The following is a 21223-nucleotide window of genomic DNA, read 5'->3' on the forward strand; positions in this document are numbered from 1 at the left end:
TCAGCTGAAACACTGAGTAGAACAGTAAACTGTCTCTGAAAGTTTGAGTGGCATTGAATGTTGCAACAGGTGCTTGAGACTGGCTCTGAGAGGATGCTCAGCAGATGCCCTGTGACTTGTAGGAAAGCAAAAGGCACTTTCTGCTTTGGAAGTACTTGAAAACAAGTAACAGAGACTGGATCTAGAGCAGAGGGGGAAGTTTCCTTCATTACAGAGGAGACAGCAGCATCATGTTTAGCAAACCAGAAGAATGACACAACAAAAGTAGTGAGATTTGTGTGGTAGGACCACAAGCCCACAGGGCTAAAATACTCTGTTATGCTTTTAGACAAAGATTTGTTTCTTTTATCTTCCTTCTTTTAGGAAGCAGCTGGGTGAATTAAGCATCTCAGATCTTACTGTGTCAGCTACCGTAATCCCAGAGAGGAAAAACCTGTTTCCATTTCTAAGCAGCTAAAGTGAGAAGGTGCAGGTGGGAGACAGCTTCAGTGCCTGTGTATGCAGTCTGCCAACAGCCTGGCTTCTTGCTCCACTGACAGGGCTGAATGGTGAACACAGCACTTGTGGGTGCTCTGGCCAATGCTGCTGGGACTGCAGAGGTATGTACAGACAGCTGCAGAGTATTTGGGTGCTCTTGGCTTATAAATACTCTGAATTTGCTGTTTTGTCTTGTCTGCTGTAATGCTGAAAAGAGAGGAAGGGGCCCCCTTTAGGCTACAGCATCCTGTTACCTCGCTTTTTTTTTTTTTCTTCTCATTCAAAACCTTTTTGTAACAAAAACAGTGGAAGAAAAGTAAGTTTACTTGTAGTTTAATATATTTATCTGACGCTTAAGATTGTACAGTGCTTCCAGCGGGGTGGCACAAATTGTGAAAAAGAGCTGGTCTTAAACACTTGCAGAGTACAGTGATCAGAAGACACGGAAGCTGCAGTGAGACCGTAAGGCACCATGCTTAGTGCTAAACGTGATTGATTCAGGCCACAGTGGCACTTGTGGCTGTGAGGAGCAGCATTCTGGAAGCTGGATTTCTTCCTCTAAATGAAGTTGCAGTTAGTGCTTATTTCTGGTAATAGTTAAAATGCTATTTGTCATATAAAACGTGATGCTGCAATACAGAAAACCAGTACCTTCTGATGTGCTCTATCGTTTAATTTGCTGTGAAACTTCATGCAGGCTTTGAGACTTGCCTACTCGAGGCACGTTTGTTTAAAACAAGGATTGCAGCATCAAATTATAATGTAGTGTAAATAGTTCAGCTAAAAAAGTAGTAAGGCATAACTTTCTTTAGAAAATTCTTGGAGCAAAAAAATGTTTTTGACCGAAAGCTGTTTATTCAGATTTCTTGTTGCGATTGTCTTTCCAGATCCGGTAATTGAGCGCAGAAGCCATGGTCAGCCAAGCTAAATACGGGACCATCAAGTAAGCAGCTGTTCTGTTGATGTGATACCAGGAAGCAGTGGTAGCTGTTGCTGTACCAGTTGTGAGCAGGAGAGTCGCCAGCCCCTAAAACACAGGAAGGTGGTTAGTGTCCTTTTCCTCATTACATTTTCTTAATTAGATGGTATTTATGTGGCTCTTTCTACTTAGCACTGACACTTTGCAGCTCCCTCTGTGAGCTGACTTCTCAGCACATAGCTAGCACGTAGCTAGCAAAAAGATTTTTGCTGAGCTAAGAGTTGAACTGACTGATACAAAGATAAAACGGTGAGAAGAAAGGACACTGCAGCTGGGAGCAGACTCTTCTCATCCGTACTCTTCTTTTATTTTTCTCTTTTTCCTCTTGGTAGCAGAAACAGTTCCTTAGCCACGTAATCTCACCCAGTGCTTTTCTGCTCTAGATACTGCCTAAAGAGATGTGGTGTGGTTGAATTAATTATGGTTTGCAAAGCATTCTGCTTTTAAAACATTGCTCTTATATTTAGAGAGCCAGGCAAATCATTTTTTAATACTAATTTTTATTTTTAAGGTGAGCTGTTTTTCTTCAGCATGCAGAAAGCTGCTCTTGTCTAAACCAGATGCTGATTACGTGAGTAAATGATAAGCTTCTTATCGCCACTGTTTGCCAAAGAGATACCTAGGAACTTTGCTAAGGCATAACTGTTTGCATTTTGTAGTCGCAGAAGGCTCTTATCAACAGGTGTCAGAAAGCTACTTGTAATCTGAACATTTAAGGGTGTTGTAAATTCTCACAGGTGGCTGCTGGAATGCAGTAAGAACAGCAGCAAACTTCTGCAAGCCATCTTCTGTACTGATGATACAAATCAGGTTCGGAAAAAATCATGATGCAAGTTTTAGCCTCACCACCTCGCAGATGACTGCAAAAGCATAAGCTGAAGAAACAAACTTATTCACTTACCCATCCCATTTTGTGAGCTCCAAAAAATATGGGAGTCCATGCCCAGTTTAATGCCAGCTGCCCTGCATACAGGCCCAGAGGAACCACCGCCTTTTCACTGAAGCCCCCCAGTTCTTTCCACACCAGGTAGGAGCCGTATCTGAAGAAAGCCAATGCAAGGGATAATCCAGTACGTTGGTTAGAAAGCGGCCGTGTTTTCTTAAACAAATGAAATTGCTTCAGTGTCAGTCTAAATTCACTTGGAAATGTCCTGGCACTACTTGACAGAATGGCTGACTGTGAAGGGTTGATTATCTGCTGCAGACAGCAAGATGGAGAGAAATATTCCCTGTTCCGTCAGAGTTCTCATTTCTAGGTGCAGAAAAGCAGATAGCTTACTGCATTTCAGTCTTAATAGAGAATGCTGTGTTGAAATGGAAGCAAGTCAAAGACTTGAAGGTAAAAGGTAAGTCTCTAAAGAGAGGAAGAAACAGTTGCTGTCAGTACTGAGAGAGGATGGTTTAAAAATATCTTTGTTTGGAAGAAACCTTTCTAAATAGATGGAAATGAGTGTAGAAGTAGGAATTGAGACGGGAATGAACAAAATGAGTACCATCCCAAAGTGCATGCGTGAATGTGGATGGTGACTGAGCAGAAAAGGAATCTATAGTCACATTTCAGAAGGGAGGAGGGAAGGGTACAGAAGGTACAGAGATTTTTAGGACTTCTAGAGAAAGAACTGAAGGCGTGTCCAGCACCCTCCCCCCCTTGTGGGGCACCAGCTTATAAAAAGATCTTCCAAAAATGTTCTGAAGTTTTTTAACAGATCATCTTAATGCCAAAGAAGAACTGTTCACCAGAACGATCCCAGAATATAAGCTGATAAAGACAAAAATTCTTTGGATTTGGGAAATGACTACTGTAAGATTTTCTTTTAAACTTTAAGAGACTGATTAGAACAGGGAGACTCTTGTTCATTTAACTTTTCCATTAGACGTACCAATGCAGTTGACTACACAGTCATTCCAAGAGTCCCACAGACAAAGTGCCAACACCCTGAATTATACGCCTGGTTTAGAATTAGTAACTGAATACAGATTCCACCTTCTTGTATGAGTCTGCTAGGTGTGTGAACTGCACTGTGCACCTGCTGAACAGCAGGGGGCTCAAACGTGTTTCTGTGGTAATGAACTTTTAAGCTGTTGCAGTCTACATATCTCAGTCACATAAGGAGGATTTCTTTTTCTCTTTGACTCAGATAGTGACCCAGGCTTGCTTTGTGGCCATGTCTTTCATAAAGACTAAACAATGCAACTTTGGAAGCTTTTTAAACCTTGAATTTAATTATTTATTGCTTTTAATATTCTCAGATTCTGTACAAACGAGAAGTCTTAACCACTCCAAGGTTTATACATGGCAGGTTATGGAAGCAAAAGCCTGATGATTTTCAGTCAGCTAGATGTATATAGTATGTAGCTGAAACCACTTACCTCAGAACATATTGCTTGCTTTTGGTATTACCACAAGTGATTTTTAAAAGATTTAATGTGACGTCCAGTTTTATGATGAGAATTCAAGAAACAAGTTTACAGATTGCACAGTCAGCTTGAAGAGAAAGCCCCTCAGCTCTTGTCTCCCTGAGATAAGGCATTTTTTATCCAAGGGACAGCAACCCAAATTCTAACTCTGAGCACACAAGAGCAAAGAGCAATTAAATAAATATGCACACATACCCTGTAAGAAGAGGAAAGAAGAAAGACTACAGACAGAAAAGAGCATGTGGATCTGTAAAAATTACAAAGCCTTTATTTCCAGAAAAGTAAACCAAAATGAGAGAATGTTAAATCAGCTCTCTTACACGTTCAGGTATGCGTTCAGATACTGGATCATTGCTGTATTTTGCAACAGGTGTTGTAGTATTTAAATTGACTTGCAGGATAATGACATAATGTTGGAAAGGAACAGGTCTCTCTTATTTAACTGCTTTAAAATACTTGGCAGCACAGCAATTACTGTCAGAAGAACAGGGAATCATAAGGCCAAATCCCATTCCCACAGGTACCAAAGGAGACAGCAGAGGGTTTCAGATGTCTAGAACTTAACAGGCTGGCAGTTAAGCTGAAAGGGTGTATTAGTTTTGATTTTGGATTTATTTTAATTGAGCTATGTTAAAACAATTCTGTCCCAATCCTCTCACCCCTCCCTTTTGTTTTTAATTTCCTAAAACCACTGAAGGACATGCAGAGAAGAAATCCCAAAGCTGCCTCACTTCGCTGCTGCCAGCTTGGCAGATCTTCCCCTCAGAATGAATGAGGAAAGCAGATGAATGGCAGCTTTTCCGACTCCTGCTTTTGAAGTGGACAGTTCTGCATACAAAGCGTGCCCACACACAGCTTCCCCAGACATATCTGTACCTGCTAGACAGGCAGCTCGGTACAGTTTCTTGCAGACATACAAGCCACAGAAATTTAATAATAGTTTTCTAGTCTAGCACTGTATAATGAACAACCTGGAGATCACACAAGTGTATTGATACGATGTGAAAAACATACCCCATAGATGTATAGAGAGTTCCCCAAACTGGAGCAAACACCCAGTTAGGGGGACACCAGGATGGCTTCTGCAGAGATTCATACCACACTGGGATTTCCTTTCTGGTTATCTTGCTTCCTAAAACTCCTCCTGCATGAGGCAGGAGCGTGAAACCCACGGCTGAGGCCCAGGCCGGTACCACTTCCATTGAGACTGAATCTGAAACAAACCCAAGAAAGTGGATTGGCAGAGTAAGTTTAAAAGGAAACAACTAAACTATTTCATATTTTTAAGGCAGATTTTAAAAGTATACAGAGGAAGGGTCTGATTCACAGCCTACTCTCGTCTCTCAATGCAGCTGAAATTAATGGATCTTGTATTGGCTTCACTGGACAGTACTCACCTCCATATAGGAACCTACCATTTACTTTCTGGCTTTTTTGAGCTTTCATTTCCTTCTAAGCTTTGTGCAGTAAGGGTACTGAATTTTACCTATGTCAATCTTCTCACTTGGGTATACCAGGGGAACAATGCAGTTTGATAGAAACTTGCATTTCTGTATTCAGTGAGAGCTCCATTCACTCACTGGAGTGGTGCACTTGGGAATAAAGCAGTGTGTCTTGCCTGTGCCCAAGCAAAGTAGTTCTATACATTGTGTTGTGTTTCTAGCCTTGGAGGGTGAGCAGTGAGATGGATGTGATAAGCAGCAGATGCTTGAGAAAATGACACAAGATAAAACGCCAGGGAGGATGAAGATGGATAGGAGGAGAATGTAGCACCAGCTTCTTCCTGAAGCAGGCAATCATTTGTAGCCATCTTAGCTGCCAAACACATACGGTCCACAGGATTAAATTTGCCTGCAGAAGTAACACAAAGTGCTGCCTCACTCTGGTAGCCGAGCTGCTTGAGTTAGTGTACGGGCACCAATAAAACGAGTCAGAAAGTAAGCAGGGAAAAACTTGGTCACCATTTTTCTGGCCGAAAGTCAAATGCTATAAAAGATCTGTGTTTAGGTTGCTAAAATGCAAATAGATAAGAGGTGCAGTAAAAAGGGCAGAACCAAAACGCGTTGTTTTTCAACTACACAGTTGTCAAATACACCCCATTCCTGTTAATCTGTTTGGTGGGAGGGCAGGTGGCAGGAAGGAATCACAAAAGAGACTGCAGGAGGCAGTGGGAGCCCTGGGCCTTGGACACCCCCAGGAGAGAGAGCTGTAGGGCAGTCATACTCAGAGATGTGCCAAAGGAGGATGTCCTATATGAAACTGTATGAAGGTTTTGTTGGTACAGCTGTGTCTGATGCGATAAGGAGACAGGGAGTGGGACAGAGAAAATCCTACCTGTAGCAGATGTGCTTAAGAATAGGATGCTGCACTCATGGCATCATCTGTCAGAGCTCTGCTGGCACCCTGTGTTTTTATGCAGGGAACAGGAAGGAGCCAGGCCAGCAAGGGACATCTCCTGCACAATGGTCTCACTCTGCCCATGTAGATGTAATGAGGATTAATTTAATTAATCCTCAGCCACAAGGCTGAGTAGGATCACAAACATTTTGGGTGGTAGATGCAAAGCAGAGATTTGCAAGAAAAGCAGCACAGAGGGATGGGAGAAGCACACAGGGTACCAAAGTATGTAAGGAGTTAACAAGAAAGGCCGTGTAGGCGGTGGGGCTGCCTCAGGGGAGAGCTGTAGGAGGGAAGGAGTGGGAGCACACAAAAAGGACAGCAAACAAAGCAGTAAAGCTGTCAAAACCAGAACAGAAGGGTGGTGCAAGGCAAAAGACAAGCCCAGCAGTGCCAAATGCACAACTGAGCTGGGGAGAACTGGGGAGGGAGAACAATGCACTAGCCTGCTGGAGCAGCACCGGGTCTTGGGTGGAGGATAGACTGCAAGGAAGGGAGGAAAAGAACTGCATAGCTCTGTGCTGTGGTCACTGCTGCACTTCCTGCCCTGTGTCCTTCCTGCTGCTTCACCACGTAGTGTCTTACCTAGAGTAGAGGAGTTAAGGCATTCTCCCACACCTTGGTCCTCTGTGGTTGTCCTCAGATGGTAATTCCCAAAGGTTGTATTACAAGCTGAAAGCTCAGATCTCACCAGTTGTTACACCACTGCTCACATCATGAATAAGTGCACATAAGGGCTTAGTGTGCACTTCTGGACACACGCCTCAAGGTGCCAGTCAGCTCTGCTGCTGCAGCACACTGATCCAATGCCAGTAGGTTCCCAAAGTGATAAGTGAGGACCTCAGGGGCGTTATACTCCGTTGGGCCACAGAAGCATCAGGGCAGTTTCCTGCAGGTATCAAGCAGCTGGGCTGCGTCAGGCATTGTTCCTTTTGTCAGCTTCTCCCCATGGAGGAAAGGCCCAACATGGTTTGCAGGCTGGAAGTGCTGAATGCTATCAAATTGGAAATAAACTGCTCTGCTCCAGCCAGTGACTAAATGACACAGCTCCAAACCTGTCCCTCCACACATCAGAGGAAAAACTGAGTGACAAGAAATCAGGAGGGCACACAGAAATGGGGAAAGCACAAAGCATAGAAACAGGGCAAGTACTGCTGTGTGTGAACAGGAGATGGGAAGATACAGTAGTAAAAAGGTGAAATGTACTGGTTTGAGTTGACTGTTGGTGTCCTATTATTTTGACTGTTGTTACTACTAATTACATACTCTGTTTCCCAACAGCATTTCTCAGGACTTGCCAGCATTGCAAAATGCTTTCCTGCATCACATAGAGCTGTGTAACAAAGTTGCAGTGTGCCAGAGGGTCAGTCCCGTAACACACAGCTGTCTATCAGCAGTGGAGCTCTGTATTTAACTCCCCAGAAGCTAAATTCCAGCATCAAATACCCATAAAAAGCAACAGCTGACTCATGGAGCCACAGTGATTAACTCTGGAAGGAGCTCTGTCCATCTTTGGTTACTTGGTACAGGTTTTCAGTGAGGAAGTGACCACACAATGGAGATGTGCTGCATCCAAACGAAGAAGCTGGGACTAGAATGGCAAAAGATCAGGCAGTAGTGATGGGCAGACTGTGACAGAAGGTGCAGTGTGTAAAACCCCAGTGTAAGGTAAGCACTGGAACAGGCTGCCCAGGGAGGTGGTGGAGTCTCCTTCTCTGGAGATGTTCAAGACCTGACTGGATGCCTACCTGTGCGACCTGGTGTAGGGAACCTGCTTTGGCAGGGGGGTTGGACTCGATGATCCCTGGGGGTCCCTTCCAACCCCTACAATTCTGTGTGATTCTGTGATTCTGTGAAGGTGACAAAGACAGGAGAAAACATGGTGAAGGGGTCTGAGTGATGCAATCTGATCTCAGGTTTCACTTCTAACCTTTCGTGAACATGCAGCTTGCAGCCCAGTCTCAAATGTGCAGTGCAGCAACAGATCTGTGCTGCCTGTGGCATGCCCAGGAAATTTCTGAGAGTAATGGAGTTGAAGGGTTCATAAAGCCAGCCCATTGCCAGCCCTGCCTTTTTTTCAATGTAGCATCCTACCCACCTTTGTCTGAATTAAGCATGATGCTCACAGATTTAGGCCTGAAAACCATCTAAGTTTTTATGATCAACTATAATGAGACAACAAGGATTTTTAAAATTTTTTAACATTAATAATGCTGTTATTGTTCATAACTGGAATTACTCATTTGGAATTACATACCGTAACCACCTGATGTGTGCAGGGCCAAAGGCGGGTTCCCAGCCACTCCACACCAGCTGAGGTAATAAGGATCCTTCAGCCACTCGTGCCCTATGCTCACAGATATGCAGGTTCTGCATTTGGAAACATCCAGGCTGTGAAGCAGACAGCTTTCCTTCTCTAATTTGTTTTGTTTGGGGCACATCCTGTCTTCTAAGCATGTACAGACACCTGAAGTTACTTAGCGATAACTTACCTGGCACAAGTATGCTAGCACAGCCCCTCCAGCTGCATCCATTACACAACCTACACTGCTTTCCCAGTTGGGTCCCAGCTCCACTGCAGGGAGAGCTGGTTGTGCAATACTTCTGCACCCTGATTTTCATACTGAAGAAACCAGGATGTCTGTAGATGGTATCTGCAGCATGCAGACAATTTGATCTCTGCTGCTGGAGATCTTTGCTCCCTCAACACACTTAATAGAAGCTTATTTCTGTTTCTCTCGTCTCTGCCCTGCAATGTTTTCCTCATCATCCTGCCCATTTTCTGCTTAGCCCAGTCTGGCTGTAGCAGGCCAGTTTGTTTCACCAATACTGCTTCTGGCTATTCAAAGCAGCCGACCTGTCCAACAATAGTTCCAGCTCTGTAACGCACCAAGAGAAATAAAGGGGAAAATCAGCAACATTATGGCTTGCAGCCTTCTGTCTTTTTGCAGGTTGTTTTCCTAGGGTGGCACAATGTACAGAAAGTGAAGCGGAAGCTTTCCGTGTCCTCTCCTTTGTCTGGAAGAGGTTGTGTACAAGAAAGAACAGGGTGTGGAGAACAACGTGTACTGTGACAGAGGAGCCAACATGCCTCAGGGTAGTGAAGAAGTACCCAGAGTGAAGGAGCAGCTCTGTGAGAGCCAGGTGTGTGCCCTCCCCCATCCATCCTGAGCACTGCCAGAGAGCAGGAGCAGAAGAGGACAGCTGCTTCCATTGCAGTGTTATATCCCTGCTCCGATAAACCTCTGACTAATCCCCTTAAGTAACTTGGTGCTGGCTTTCCAATCACACGGGGCTTAAGTTACAGCTATTGCATTAACAGTGCTAAGGAAAATCTCTCAGTGGGGCGAAGTTACCGACAAGGCTTTGGAGTTGTGGTCCTGGGCACGCTGAGGTAGAGACAAAGCCGCAGAAGTTGGGAGTGAGGCCCCCCAGAGGAGACACTTATCCTCTCTGATATGCTGTTTTGGGGGCAGTAAGTTTCTACCCAGATCTGCGAGGCAGCATGCAAATCCTCATTGGGGAAAGGCTCCACATCACATAGCTGCCCAAAGGATTAAGGGGTGCATGCCTGTTGGATAGTGATAAACCTCTTAGGTCTGCCTCGGCTCTGGCTGCTGGGAACCCGTGGCAATGAAGACAAAGTTTTCTCACAGCTTGTGGTACAGAACTTAGCTGCCTCAAAGGAGTCTTGTCTGTAAATCTTTAGTAATAGCTGGAGCAATATCAGGTGTGTTTGCCTGAAGTAAGGGACTTTTATGGCTCATTTATAATTTAAAACAATATATATTGCATAATAGAAATACAACATAAAGTTCTAACTATATGTTTATAGTGTGCACTTATAAATTAAACAGCTGATGGTATGTCCTTAAGGATATAGGTGAGCGACACAAGCATGCTTATCTGGTTTGGAGACACAGCAGGTCTCGCTGCCCAGGCCACTGCTTTCCAAATGGCAAAGCCACACACTGAGAGGCAGCCCTGTCTGCTGGGATGGATCTGCCTGCGTGACAATTTGCCATTTACTGCTCAGTCTCTTGTAACTTTCACCATGTACATTCGTGTAAGATCCTCAGAACAGGCTGTATTTTAAAGACAAAGCACCCTTTAGGCAGTCTTCCTCTGCCACCACTTCTCAAGCGTTATCCGTGTATATAATTAACACAGACGTTCCCCTTGGATATTCCCCGTACGGGCGCCGTGCAGACCTGGGAATTCTTTAGACAGAGCGGGATGTAAGAGAACCTCTGCCAGGACTGGCTCCATAGCGGAGGGCAGTTGGCGGCCCACCCACACGGCCAAGCCCCGAGCACTGCAACACGGCCAGCGCCCTTCGTGTGGAACCAAAGGGAGAGCGGTGCTGCTTCTGTTCGGGCTCAGCAGCCGGCGGCTCCCCGGGAACAGAACGGCCCCTCTAGATCTCAGCCGCTTCCCGAGGGGCCCGCAGCCCCAACAACAACTGAGGAAACCAAGAGAGCAGAGAGAAACCGAGAAACCGAGGGAGCCTGGAAATCTAAGAAAATAAACCCGGCCCCTCCTGGCGCCCGTGAGGAGACGTCCCATTAGGAGCTGTCGCGCCGTTCCGGCTTCTAGCACCGCGGCACAAGGGTCCCCCCATCCCCGGCCGGGGCCAGGGCCACCCCTTACCTCCGCTCCGCTCCCGCGCCGCCGCCTCCTCTGCCGCGAGTGCCCGCCCGCCGGCGGGGCCCGCCCCAAGGAGGCGTCGCGGAGCAGCGCGGCGCGAGCCGTGGACGGCGGGGCCGCTCGGTTCCCGGGGCAACGCGGGCGGGCAGACGGCGGCCATGGGCAGCTGGGCCGCGGCAACATGGCGGCTCGCTGGCTGCAGCGGGCGCGGCGTCCTGCGCGGCGCAGCGCGGCGGCGGGGCAGCTCGCTCCGAGGCGGTGGGGAACGGGCGGCGAGCCTGAGCGAGTTGCTGCAGAGCTCGGTGGGGGACGGGGAGCCGGGCGAGGAGGGGGAGGCGGCGGAGGCGAGGCGGGAGGGGCGGTCTCCGCGGGAGGGCACGGTGCTGCTGTTCCCCGGGCAGGGCAGCCAGTTCGTGGGGATGGGCCGCGGGCTGCTGCGCTACCCCGGCGTGCGGGATATGTACCGCCTGGCCGAGAAGGTGCTGGGCTACGACCTGCTTTCGCTCTGCCTGGAGGGGCCGCGGGCCGAGCTGGACCGCACCCGGCACTGCCAGCCCGCCGTGTTCGTCGCCTCCCTGGCCGCCGTAGAGAAGCTCAACCACCTGCAGCCTAAGGTAGGCGGCGGCCGACGGGCCCCGCATCGAGCCGCCGGGGCCGCGACGTGGCTCCCGCCGCCCGGCTCGGCCCGGCCCGGTCCCGCTGACGGCCGCGCGTGTGTCCGTGCAGGTTGTGGAGAGCTGCGTGGCCGCCGCCGGGTACAGCGTGGGTGAGTTCGCTGCGCTGGTGTTCGCCGGAGCCATGGACTTTGCGGAAGGTGCGGATCGGAGGGTGAATTTTGCTTTCTGTTCCTGCGGTTGTCTTTGATATGCGTGACGTCGCCATTAAAAACACCAACCTTGGAAAGGGTTTGGAGTCAATAGGCGTCTGAACGTGAGCCAGCAATGTGCTCGGGTGGCCAAGAGGGCCAACGGCATCCTGGCCTGTACCAGAAATAGCGCTGCCAGCAGGAGCAGGGAGGTGATCGGCCTCAGCCTGGTGAGGCCGCACCTTGAGTACTGTGTTCAGTTTTGGCCCCTCTCTGCAAGAAAGACATTGAGGCCCTGGAGTGTGTCCAGAGAAAGGCAGTGAAACTGGTGAGGGGTCTGGAGCACAAGTCTTGTGAGGAGCGGCTGAGGGAGCTGGGATTGATTGTTCAGTCTGGAGAAAGGAAGGCTGAGGGAGACCTCATTGCTCTCTATAACTCAGTTACAGTGACATAGGGGTTGGCCACTTCTCCCAATAAAAGTTATAGGATAGTAAGTAATGGCCTCAAGTTGTACCAGGGGAGGTTCAGATTGGATATTACAAAAAAAATACATCTCTGCAAGAGCAGTGGTGCATTGGGTGGTGGAGTCACTGTCCTTGAAGTTGTTCAGTAAATGTGTAGATGTGTCACTGAGGGACACGGTCGGTGGGCATGGTGGGGATGGGTTGATGGTTGGACTGGATGATCTTAGTGATGTTTCCAACCGTAGTGATTCTGTGATTCTCACTCCCGATGTGAGCGAGCTGCCTGTCTGCACTCACCTGTCCCCTTCTCCCCTCAGCACTCTATGCTGTGAAGGTACGTGCTGAGGCCATGCAGGCGGCGGCGGAGGCCGTCCCCAGTGGAATGCTGTCAGTCATCGGCAGACGAGAAGTCAACTACAAATACGCTTGCCTGGAAGCCCGTAGGCACTGTGAGTCGCTGGGCATAGACAACCCCGTGTGCGAGGTCTCCAACTACCTGTTCCCAGATAGCAGAGTCATCGCAGGCCACATACAGGTACTGCTGCAGGAGATGCACCTGCTTACTTCAACTTAATGTCTTAAAACTGCTCCAAAAGTAATGCCACCTATTTTGTTTTGTTGGCCCACAATGCCAGAGGCAGATGTTGGTGGTATGGCTGTAGAGGCTAAACCTTCCCGCCGATATTGTGTTACATTTTGTTTCTGTGTGACAGATGGCAGCAGAGGGGCGGTCTGACAAAATGGCATCTGACGTGGAAGTGCATATAAAGCAAAGTTCTGTCCTTGAATTCCTCCATGTGGAAAAAATGGCAGCCATTGACAGTTATCAACACTTACTGAATATCTGTAGAGACCAGACAGTGGATGTGAACACATGGAGGCAGCTGGTGGTACTTTTCAACAGTAGTGACAGCAACCATAGGTCATCTCTGTTTCTACAGATTTTTATGAGCACAGCATGCAGGCTCTTGTTCATCTCTGGCAAAAATGCATAGCTAATGGTGGGGACTATGTTGCAAAATGGTGTTTTGTAGCTGAGAATTTGCTCTATCAAATTGTGTTATTGTGTTCTTTGTTGTAGAAATAATAGGAGGCATTACTTTCAGAACAGCCTATGTATTTGCTTCATGGTTTGTTTTTTCCCCAGTGTGTGCTTGGTGGTTGGGTAGGAGAGGAGTGGCTTTATTGCCTTGAGCCTGGAGAGGCCAATCTGGTGGAGTGAGCACGTGGAATTCTGTTGTGTCAGGCTGTGATTGCTCTCCCTTTCTTATAGGCTTTGGAGTTTTTGCAGAAGAATGCCCCAAAATTCAACTTCACACGTACCAAAATGCTTCCGGTCAGTGGTGCCTTCCACACACAACTCATGGAACCAGCAGTAGAGCCGCTGGCTGAAGTCCTGAAATCCATCGAAATACAAAAACCACTGATTTGTGTCTATTCCAACGTGGATGGCAAAAAGTACATGCACTCAAAGCACATCCAGAAACTGCTGTTGAAGCAGCTCGTCTCACCCGTGCTGTGGGAGCAGACTATGCATTCTGTGTACCAGAGGAAGCAGGGAACGGAATTTCCATACACTTACGAGGTGGGTCCTGGGAAACAGCTGGGAGCGGTTCTCCGAAAGTGCAATCTGAAAGCCTGGAGGCAGTACAGCCATGTGGACGTCACAGAGGAGGAGGAAGCAGCAGAGACATAAACAGCTTTTTGAGAAGAATCGACGCGACTTGTGCTTTCCACAGTGTACAAATAATGTCAGGCTCCTGAAAGGGGAAGTGTGAAACACTGATGGCTCTTCGCAGTGAGAGGAGCATCATGCGTCACCACAGGAAATGTTCTTCTCCGTGTGCCTTGGGTGTGGAGCGGGAGCTCAGCTCTCCCACCTGCACCAGGACTGTAGAGTTGTCAATAAATGACCAAACAGCTTCCTCCTTGGCCTGCATCCTGCAAGCAACGTCCTTGTTGTTTTTATTCTTTTTGTTTTGTTTATTTTGAATTTGTGTGAGTGGTGAGCATGTGTGCGTTCAAATTACAGCCAGAAGTAGCACTGTCTGTGCAGGGTGTGCTGCCTGGGTTACACTGTTCTGTCCCATACAGGCCTGATGATGCCCTGCTGAGGCATGGGCTCCTTTAGGTGACTCCATCCCCATGCAGCCACTCTGGTGCAGGGGTGTTCCCCCCATGCCTTGCCTAAGCTGCCTGCTATGAAGTTTACCTCCATCAAATCCTTTTGTTTCACTGTTGCCTCCTAGCAGTCAAATAAGGCAAAATAGATTTGGGTTGTTTTTTGTTTGTTTTGTTTGTTTTGCAGAAAGGATATGATTTTCCTAAAGTTTAAGCTATCGGTAAACTGTAGAACTTTTCTGGTTATTTTGGATGCTTCACAGCATGTGATTACTGACAGGTAGTCCCCACATGGAAGGAAACTTTTCCATGTAGCTGCTCAGTGTCACACCGGTGCTAGGTTATCTTGGAAGGAGGAAAGTAAGGAAAGGAATGCCTTGGCAAGGCTCACAGTCGAGAGATACTGTACATTGTGGCTGTGAATAGTGCAGTGCTGGCTAACCACTGGTTCATCAGCAGGGTACAAGCTCCTTATGCAGTTCTGGGACCTGTGACAATTACACACAGAATGCTCAGAAAGTCTTTGCTGTTTGCCTGCAAGGGGTGCTTAAAGCTCTAAAGAAAATCAGAGAGCAGCCATTTGTTATTGGATTGTGTACAAAAGTGCAGGCAAAGGCTGTGTTGTGGATATTCAGCTGAGCAGTATCTTTGGGTTGACCTTCCTGTCTTCTTAGTTTTGGAATTTTGTTAGTATAGCATTTAGTAGATGCATAGGAAAAGCCAAACTATGCATAACTATAAAGGAGCAGGAGGGCATCTCATGTCCTAAAACCCATCTGCAGAAGGTGGAGGATAGTATGTGTGAGCTGGCAAAGGGTGCTTAGCTCTTATTGCTGTTATTAGCATTCTTTTGATGTGCTTGTGATCTACCCCTTCTTTCGGAGGCTGAAAGTTTAATGATGTAAAAAGCCAGCGCAGCTCCTGCACCTAGGAGCAAGCAGAAACAGGATGTGGAAAAAAAGTCAAATGCCGTAAACTCTGTCACATGAGGAAGTGTGCTGTTTAAAAAAGAAAATAATGAAATGCGGGTCTCCTGAGTCGCAGTGCAGAGCCATAAGCAGGATGGCACATGTGAGGCAGCCTAGCTATTCCTGTTTATTGAGCATCCCTGCTGATGCTTGGTGCAGAGTCTGTTTGCACTGTGTTTCCCTCGTGTCAGTGTGGTTACGTTTCTTGTTCTCCAGTGCTGTGTTTTGTTCCATCCGTACAAGATGCTGTACTTCCCCTGGGATTCAGTGTTAACAATACTGCAGACCCCAAGAGTGAAAAACTGCAGTCATCCCTGGCAGCAGTCACATGGCAGTGACAGAGCAGCAGCCTCCTGTACATAACTGCTTCCCAGTGCATAGAGATTATTTATCCAGAAACACAGCATTGTTTTGTGCTGTTGAAGTGACTCTGCCAGGAAGGATTGCATAATGGCAGTTGGTACATTTGTTACCTTGCTGAGGTGGTTTATTATACTCTCCTGACGGGAATTTTTACCCTTCACTAGATAATGACCGTGAAATATTTTCTGTTATACCTCTAATATGGAATTAAACAGGACAGCCTGATGACATTTTGGCTTGGCTTTTGGCTACGTGAACAATTCTGTTTGCCACCTTCTGGATCAGACCATGGTTCCAATCACATCCTGTGTGCTTTGCTGGAAGGTACCCAGCGTGCTTACTGCTGAAAGGCAGATCAGTCTGGGGCACTGTGACAGAAAGGGGACATATTTTTGGAGAGGCTCCAGTGTGTGTGCTACTGTTTGAATGCTTAGAGCTATACTGGGCCCATCGCCCTTGAAGTACCTTGGTTGGTTTTTGTTTTGTTTTTTTTTTTCCTCTGCATTTCAAGTCAGGTAAAGATATTTTAAAGTCTTACAACAAAATATCGGACAAAAGATTCTAGTTTGACCTTTTTTTCCTCTTTTTCCCTGCTGAAAAGTTGTGTGAGGTGGAAGCCCATGAGCAGAGTGGGATTTGGTACTGCTCGCACGGGAGCAGAAACGCACTCCTCAGTCCTCTGAAACTGTCCTGGGTTGGGATTTACTTTTAGGAGGAAGAGAATGCTTCCAATCCCTTGTCTGACTTAAAGGTGGGGCTCAGACTGGAAGCTCCAACCTCTCAGACAAGGCCACTAAGAACCGCACCTCCCTGCTGCGGAAGCACCCTAGCAGCAGCGACGGTCACCTGACAAGACAGGAAGCAGGTAACCCCTCTTGCGAGGGGAATGCCCAAACCACAGGGACTCGCTTTCATTTTCTCTCTGTCTGCATCTGCGCGCAGTGAAAAGCAGCACACAGGTAGGCAGGGTGATATGGGGTGGCTGCAGTTTGCCCTTGAGATGAAGGCGGCCGTGTCCGGCTGCCACACGGGGTTGCTGGGGCTGACATCTGCCCCCGCCGCCATTTTGCAAGTTCTCTCCGGTCGGCAGTTTCCCGCTAACCACATGGCTTCTAAGATGAGTCAGCCAAACGCAAAACCAAGGCCCTTCTCAAATTCAAACAGATTCTTGTTTTCCTGGACAACTCAGAATTTGACTTCGTAAAGCAGAAGGATGTAAGATCTGTCATTACATTTTTGAAACATACTGGAAAAGTAATGGGTTGAGCTGGGAGGCACTTGAATGCCAGTCCAACCAGCGTGACTGTTAGCACACCATCTGAACAGCTCCTCTTCCAACCAAACGTAATTCCATGTGCTTTTCTTATTACACAGTCAACTAAAGCCTGTCCTGTAGTGTTAGATAAATTAACTAGATAAGGAATTGTGTTACTAACATGTAACAGCACAGTCTTGGAAAATAATGTAGATGACACCGCAGAACATGTGAAGCAACAATTTAATTTTAGAAAAGTATCATAGTTTTTATCTCTGTTATTGCTTTTACAGTGTTTAAGTTTTAAGGATGACCAGCATGCCTTCTGTCTCCCCCCACAGCTGGAATCTTTTCAAGAAACTCCATGATATGAAATAGATGCTTTACATTGCATTAAAACAAACGAAAAAAGGACAGAAATGGACTTTGTAACCTGGCCTCACACTTCAAAACTAGCAAGTCAGGCAGTTATCCAGCAACAACCTCATAATTTTAAACATTTTTCTTCTTAAAAAAGTTACCAAACAGCAGTGACCCAGCACTAGCCTAGGTTTTAAATATAAAAGAGATTTTTATCAGTGTAAATTTGAAAAACAAACCAGCTGCCACCACCTGGGTGTTAATTATATTGGTCAGAGTCCAGCAATGACCTCCTATGGTAATTCTGTGTTAATTCTGCAGTCCATAGCTTATGGCCCACCAAAATGCGACAGCGAGCAGAGCTGCAGGCACCAGCTTCTGGCAGACACACCTGAAAGGAAGCCGGCAAACCTGCAGGAGGAAAAGGGAGGCCATTAGGAACAACAGGGAGCAAAGTGCTGGTGCAGGAAAGCGAGGGCAAGGGGAGTGCTGAACTGAAAGCGTCGCCTCTTCCTCTGCAGGAACGAGCAGTGGGGTCAAGCCTCACCTGTCTTACCCAAAGTCTAAAAGGTCCTCATATCTTCTCCAAAACATAATACAACACAGATTATAACAGCCCTACCTATCTAATCCAGAATGTATCCTCACAGCTTTTTATAGCAGGGAGGCTCCTGTCTGCATGGAGCCCCAGTGATGTCAGTGACACTTTGGCACCTGTTTTGAGTGTTTGCAGGCATTTAGGTCACTCGATTTGTGAACAAGGCATTTGGTAGGGGGTGTATCAGCAAATTAAGGAATAAACCCAAGCCCAGAGTAACCCAATAGGCTTTACTCCTTGGCATTTAGGAGTTTCTGAGCAGAAAGTGGGAGAAAAGGGAGAGTGCATACCCAGCTTCCATAGTCAGCAATCCTCTTTGTCCAGTTATTGTTCAGAAAGTTTCCAAAGCTTCTTGTAACACTTCTAATAATATTCCATGTCTGGAAAACACTGATAGCAACCCTGATGATTTAGAAAACACCACAAACAGAAAGAGAAAAAAAAAAAACCACGGAGACGATAGTAGCTTTATTCTAAAAATTAGCAAACAAAATGCCAAAGTATAGAAAACTACAAAAAGAAGCCCAAAACATAAATGTTCCTTCTTGGAAGTCTAAAGAGTATCCTATACATGTGTATTTCATAGAATCATTAAGGCTGGAAAAGATGCACAGCAGCTCGGGTCAAGGTGACCCAGGCTGAGTTAAGGAACACAGCTATGACTGGGCTTCATTCTCTTCAAGTCTGCAATAACCAACTTACTGGGACATTACTGTGTTAATTACTGTGCTTCTGCAGTTAATCTGCAGTTGATAACTATGCATGACAACCCTGCCAGCCCTCAGCAGATAAAAGGCAGTGCAAACGAGTTGAGCCATGTTTTATTGTATGTGCGATGATGGGTTGTTTGACATGCAGTAACACGTTAATCCCTGAAGCACTGCACTTGCTGGGCCTCTCCTCACTTTGCTGTGCTTAAAGATGCTGTCTAGCCAAGGAAAACTACGGTGCTATTGTGAAATTTTAAGCACCAAGAAACAGTTAACTCTCTGTAAATGGTTACAGTCTGTGGAAACAATTTACATTATAAGATTCTTGTTTGTAAAATAAGATTCAGTATATGGTTTCTTTCTTAGATTCTGTATGAAATAGCAATGATGGCAATGTTTATGTTTGTTTGTTTAAACTCTGGATGCAGAAACATTATTATTTATCTGTATGACATGATTTTTTGGAAGCATTCAGGGACAGATGGTGTCAGCAAGGTAACTCACCTGCGTGCCAAGTGAAGCAGTGTGTCTTCAATCTTCCTGCTGTAGGCTCTGTTAAATTCATCCCCAATCAGTGCCAGCTGATGGCCAACCTGGATAGCTGAGCTGGAAGGCATTGAAATAGCAGTTAAAGGAACACACAGCAAAGTCACTTCTTCAAAATTTACTCTGCAAGTGCTGGGCACAGTTATTTCCCCAGTGGATGGGCTAAGGTAGGGATGTCAATGCTAAATGTTTCAGCTTTTTTATTATTTATCTGTTGATTGATCAGACACCTTAAGTCCGTATTTATACACACAAGAGCTAGGATGTTTTCATCTGGTTTTTCATCTGATACTTTTGAAAAGCCATGGTATCTAATTTCTTCATACAACACAACAGAATTGTTTCTTGGATTTTTTTTTTTCCACAAAGTCAAAATATTTCACAAAGCTTTCACTTCAGATGTCTCAAAACACCTCACATTACATAACCAATTCTTTTGTCCAACAGATTCGCTTCAGCGCTTGCCATGGCACAGAGCAGTTCCCAAGCTAGCGAGTGATGCTGGAATATGAACCAACTGAAACAGCATCTGTGGGGAGCTTCAGGGCAGGCGGGTCCCTATGCTGCAGCTGCTGTCCAGAATGAAAGGTCAAGAATTTGTGTGCATCCCCAAACTGTTTGCACTCTACTGATGAAAATTTCCAATGAAATAAGTATAGATTCTCCTAAGCGTGCATGCTTTTTAAGTAAAATTAGTTATGACTATGTGCTTTTATTTGAACTCGTATTTCTGCTGAGGTCCATTTATGCTGCACAATAAGTGGGCTTACAAGTCTAATTCTAGAGATTAGACCACTTAGATAAACTCAAGGTTGGTTTGGTTGGTTAAACAAAAAAATAAATAAACACTGAAAGGAATTTTCACAGATCTTGCAAAAGACAGCCCCCGATCCCTGAACTGGAAAAATGTGCGAGATTTAAAAAGGAAAAAGAAAGAACAAAAGAGTATAGCACTATCAGTTGGTTGTGAGAGGCGCCTGGAGAATTATGTAAAAGCAGCCTCCTCAGCTGCTTGTTCTAACAGGTGGGCCTCTAATGAAGAGCCACATCTGCGTCCCTGGGCAGCACAGAGAGTTACAGACATTTAATGCAGCATAATCTTGTGCCGTTGGTGCTGAGCACTACAGGTTATCTCCATTTGCATCAACTTTTCTTAATATCATCCACTGTGATTCCTGGGCTTAGCCAGGAGCCTTGTGAAGGTCAGGGGGCTCGGACGCGGGTGGGGAGGACAGAAGCAGCATTCTTGCGACGTGATACCTGATATTGAGTTCCATTTGCTCTGCAGTGTCTGGCGCTGCCAGGAGGCTGCCGTACGTCTGCTCCTCTGGCGCTCCGTCGGGGTATCTGGAGAGAAGGACACGCCTGGGGCTCCGCCGCGCCTGGGACATGGTGCTCTGCAAAGAAGGGCCAGCGTCACTCCCATACTGTCTGGGAACGCGAGGTTGGGTTTAGGCGGACGTGGTTCGGTGTGCGTGGCCGCCCCTGCTGGGCCTGCAGTGCGCTGAGGTAAGAGCTATTCTGAGAGCCCCCAAAGGAAACTTTCAGTGAGCCTACAGATGTACCAACAAAGATTCGAGCAGGCAGCCTTCCTTGTAATGGGTCAAAACAGCCCAGAAATTGGAAAATATAGATAAACATAGCTGGCGTAGCTAAGTATAGCTCCCAGTGGTTTCAGTTAGTGCAAGACACGATCCCATGCCTGGCAGTGAGCTGCCTAGCGTTATCCCACTTCAGCCCATCAGAAGGCAATTCATTAGCAGCAGCCGGCATCCAGCACACAGACTACGAGCGGCTGCTTGGCTGCTCCTGTTGTAGCAAAATAAGCAACAGAGCTCACTGGGTTTCAGCCCAAGTGGGCCATCTCCAGCATTTCCCATCCTCTGATAAGGCCTTCCTGAAAGCACCACAGAGGCTGAGTTCACAGCAAAGCTCAGGGCAGAGCTGGCGTGTCTGTAGCCTTTGGAAATGTTTTTATTGGGCTTATCGAGCCCGGTGACATCAGAGCTGTGCACTGGGGCTATTTACATCCGCACGCACAGACTGGGGCAGCCAGCTCTTCTCCAGCCTGGGGATGTTTGCTTCTGCACTTTGCTGGTGAGCTCTGCTCCACCT

The 21223-nt window shown here is 46.7% G+C and overlaps 3 protein-coding genes across 3 annotated transcripts; 1 reads left to right on the plus strand and 2 right to left on the minus strand.

Moving 5' to 3' along the window:
- Positions 1-1330: 1330 nt before the first annotated feature.
- On the minus strand, positions 1331-5076 carry TSPO (translocator protein; the record flags this gene model as incomplete). Its single annotated transcript, XM_079549447.1, has 3 exons — positions 1331-1504; positions 2358-2496; positions 4889-5076. 3 exons carry the CDS (start codon positions 5074-5076, stop codon positions 1331-1333), a joined length of 501 nt encoding a protein of 166 aa, XP_079405573.1.
- A 6000-nt stretch (positions 5077-11076) lies between these two features.
- Positions 11077-13901, plus strand: MCAT (malonyl-CoA-acyl carrier protein transacylase; the record flags this gene model as incomplete). Its single annotated transcript, XM_079541171.1, has 4 exons — positions 11077-11532; positions 11645-11732; positions 12505-12722; positions 13461-13901. The coding sequence occupies 4 exons, from the start codon at positions 11077-11079 to the stop codon at positions 13881-13883; spliced, it is 1185 nt and encodes a 394-aa protein (XP_079397297.1). The 3' UTR covers positions 13884-13901.
- A 3662-nt stretch (positions 13902-17563) lies between these two features.
- Positions 17564-20499, minus strand: LOC306946846 (uncharacterized protein; the record flags this gene model as incomplete). Its single annotated transcript, XM_079535947.1, has 4 exons — positions 17564-17665; positions 18143-18254; positions 19067-19168; positions 20369-20499. 4 exons carry the CDS (start codon positions 20497-20499, stop codon positions 17564-17566), a joined length of 447 nt encoding a protein of 148 aa, XP_079392073.1.
- Positions 20500-21223: the final 724 nt, after the last annotated feature.

This window comes from Tetrao urogallus (genome assembly GCF_951394365.1).
Source record: "Tetrao urogallus genome assembly, chromosome: 1".
Lineage (NCBI taxonomy): Eukaryota > Metazoa > Chordata > Aves > Galliformes > Phasianidae > Tetrao > Tetrao urogallus.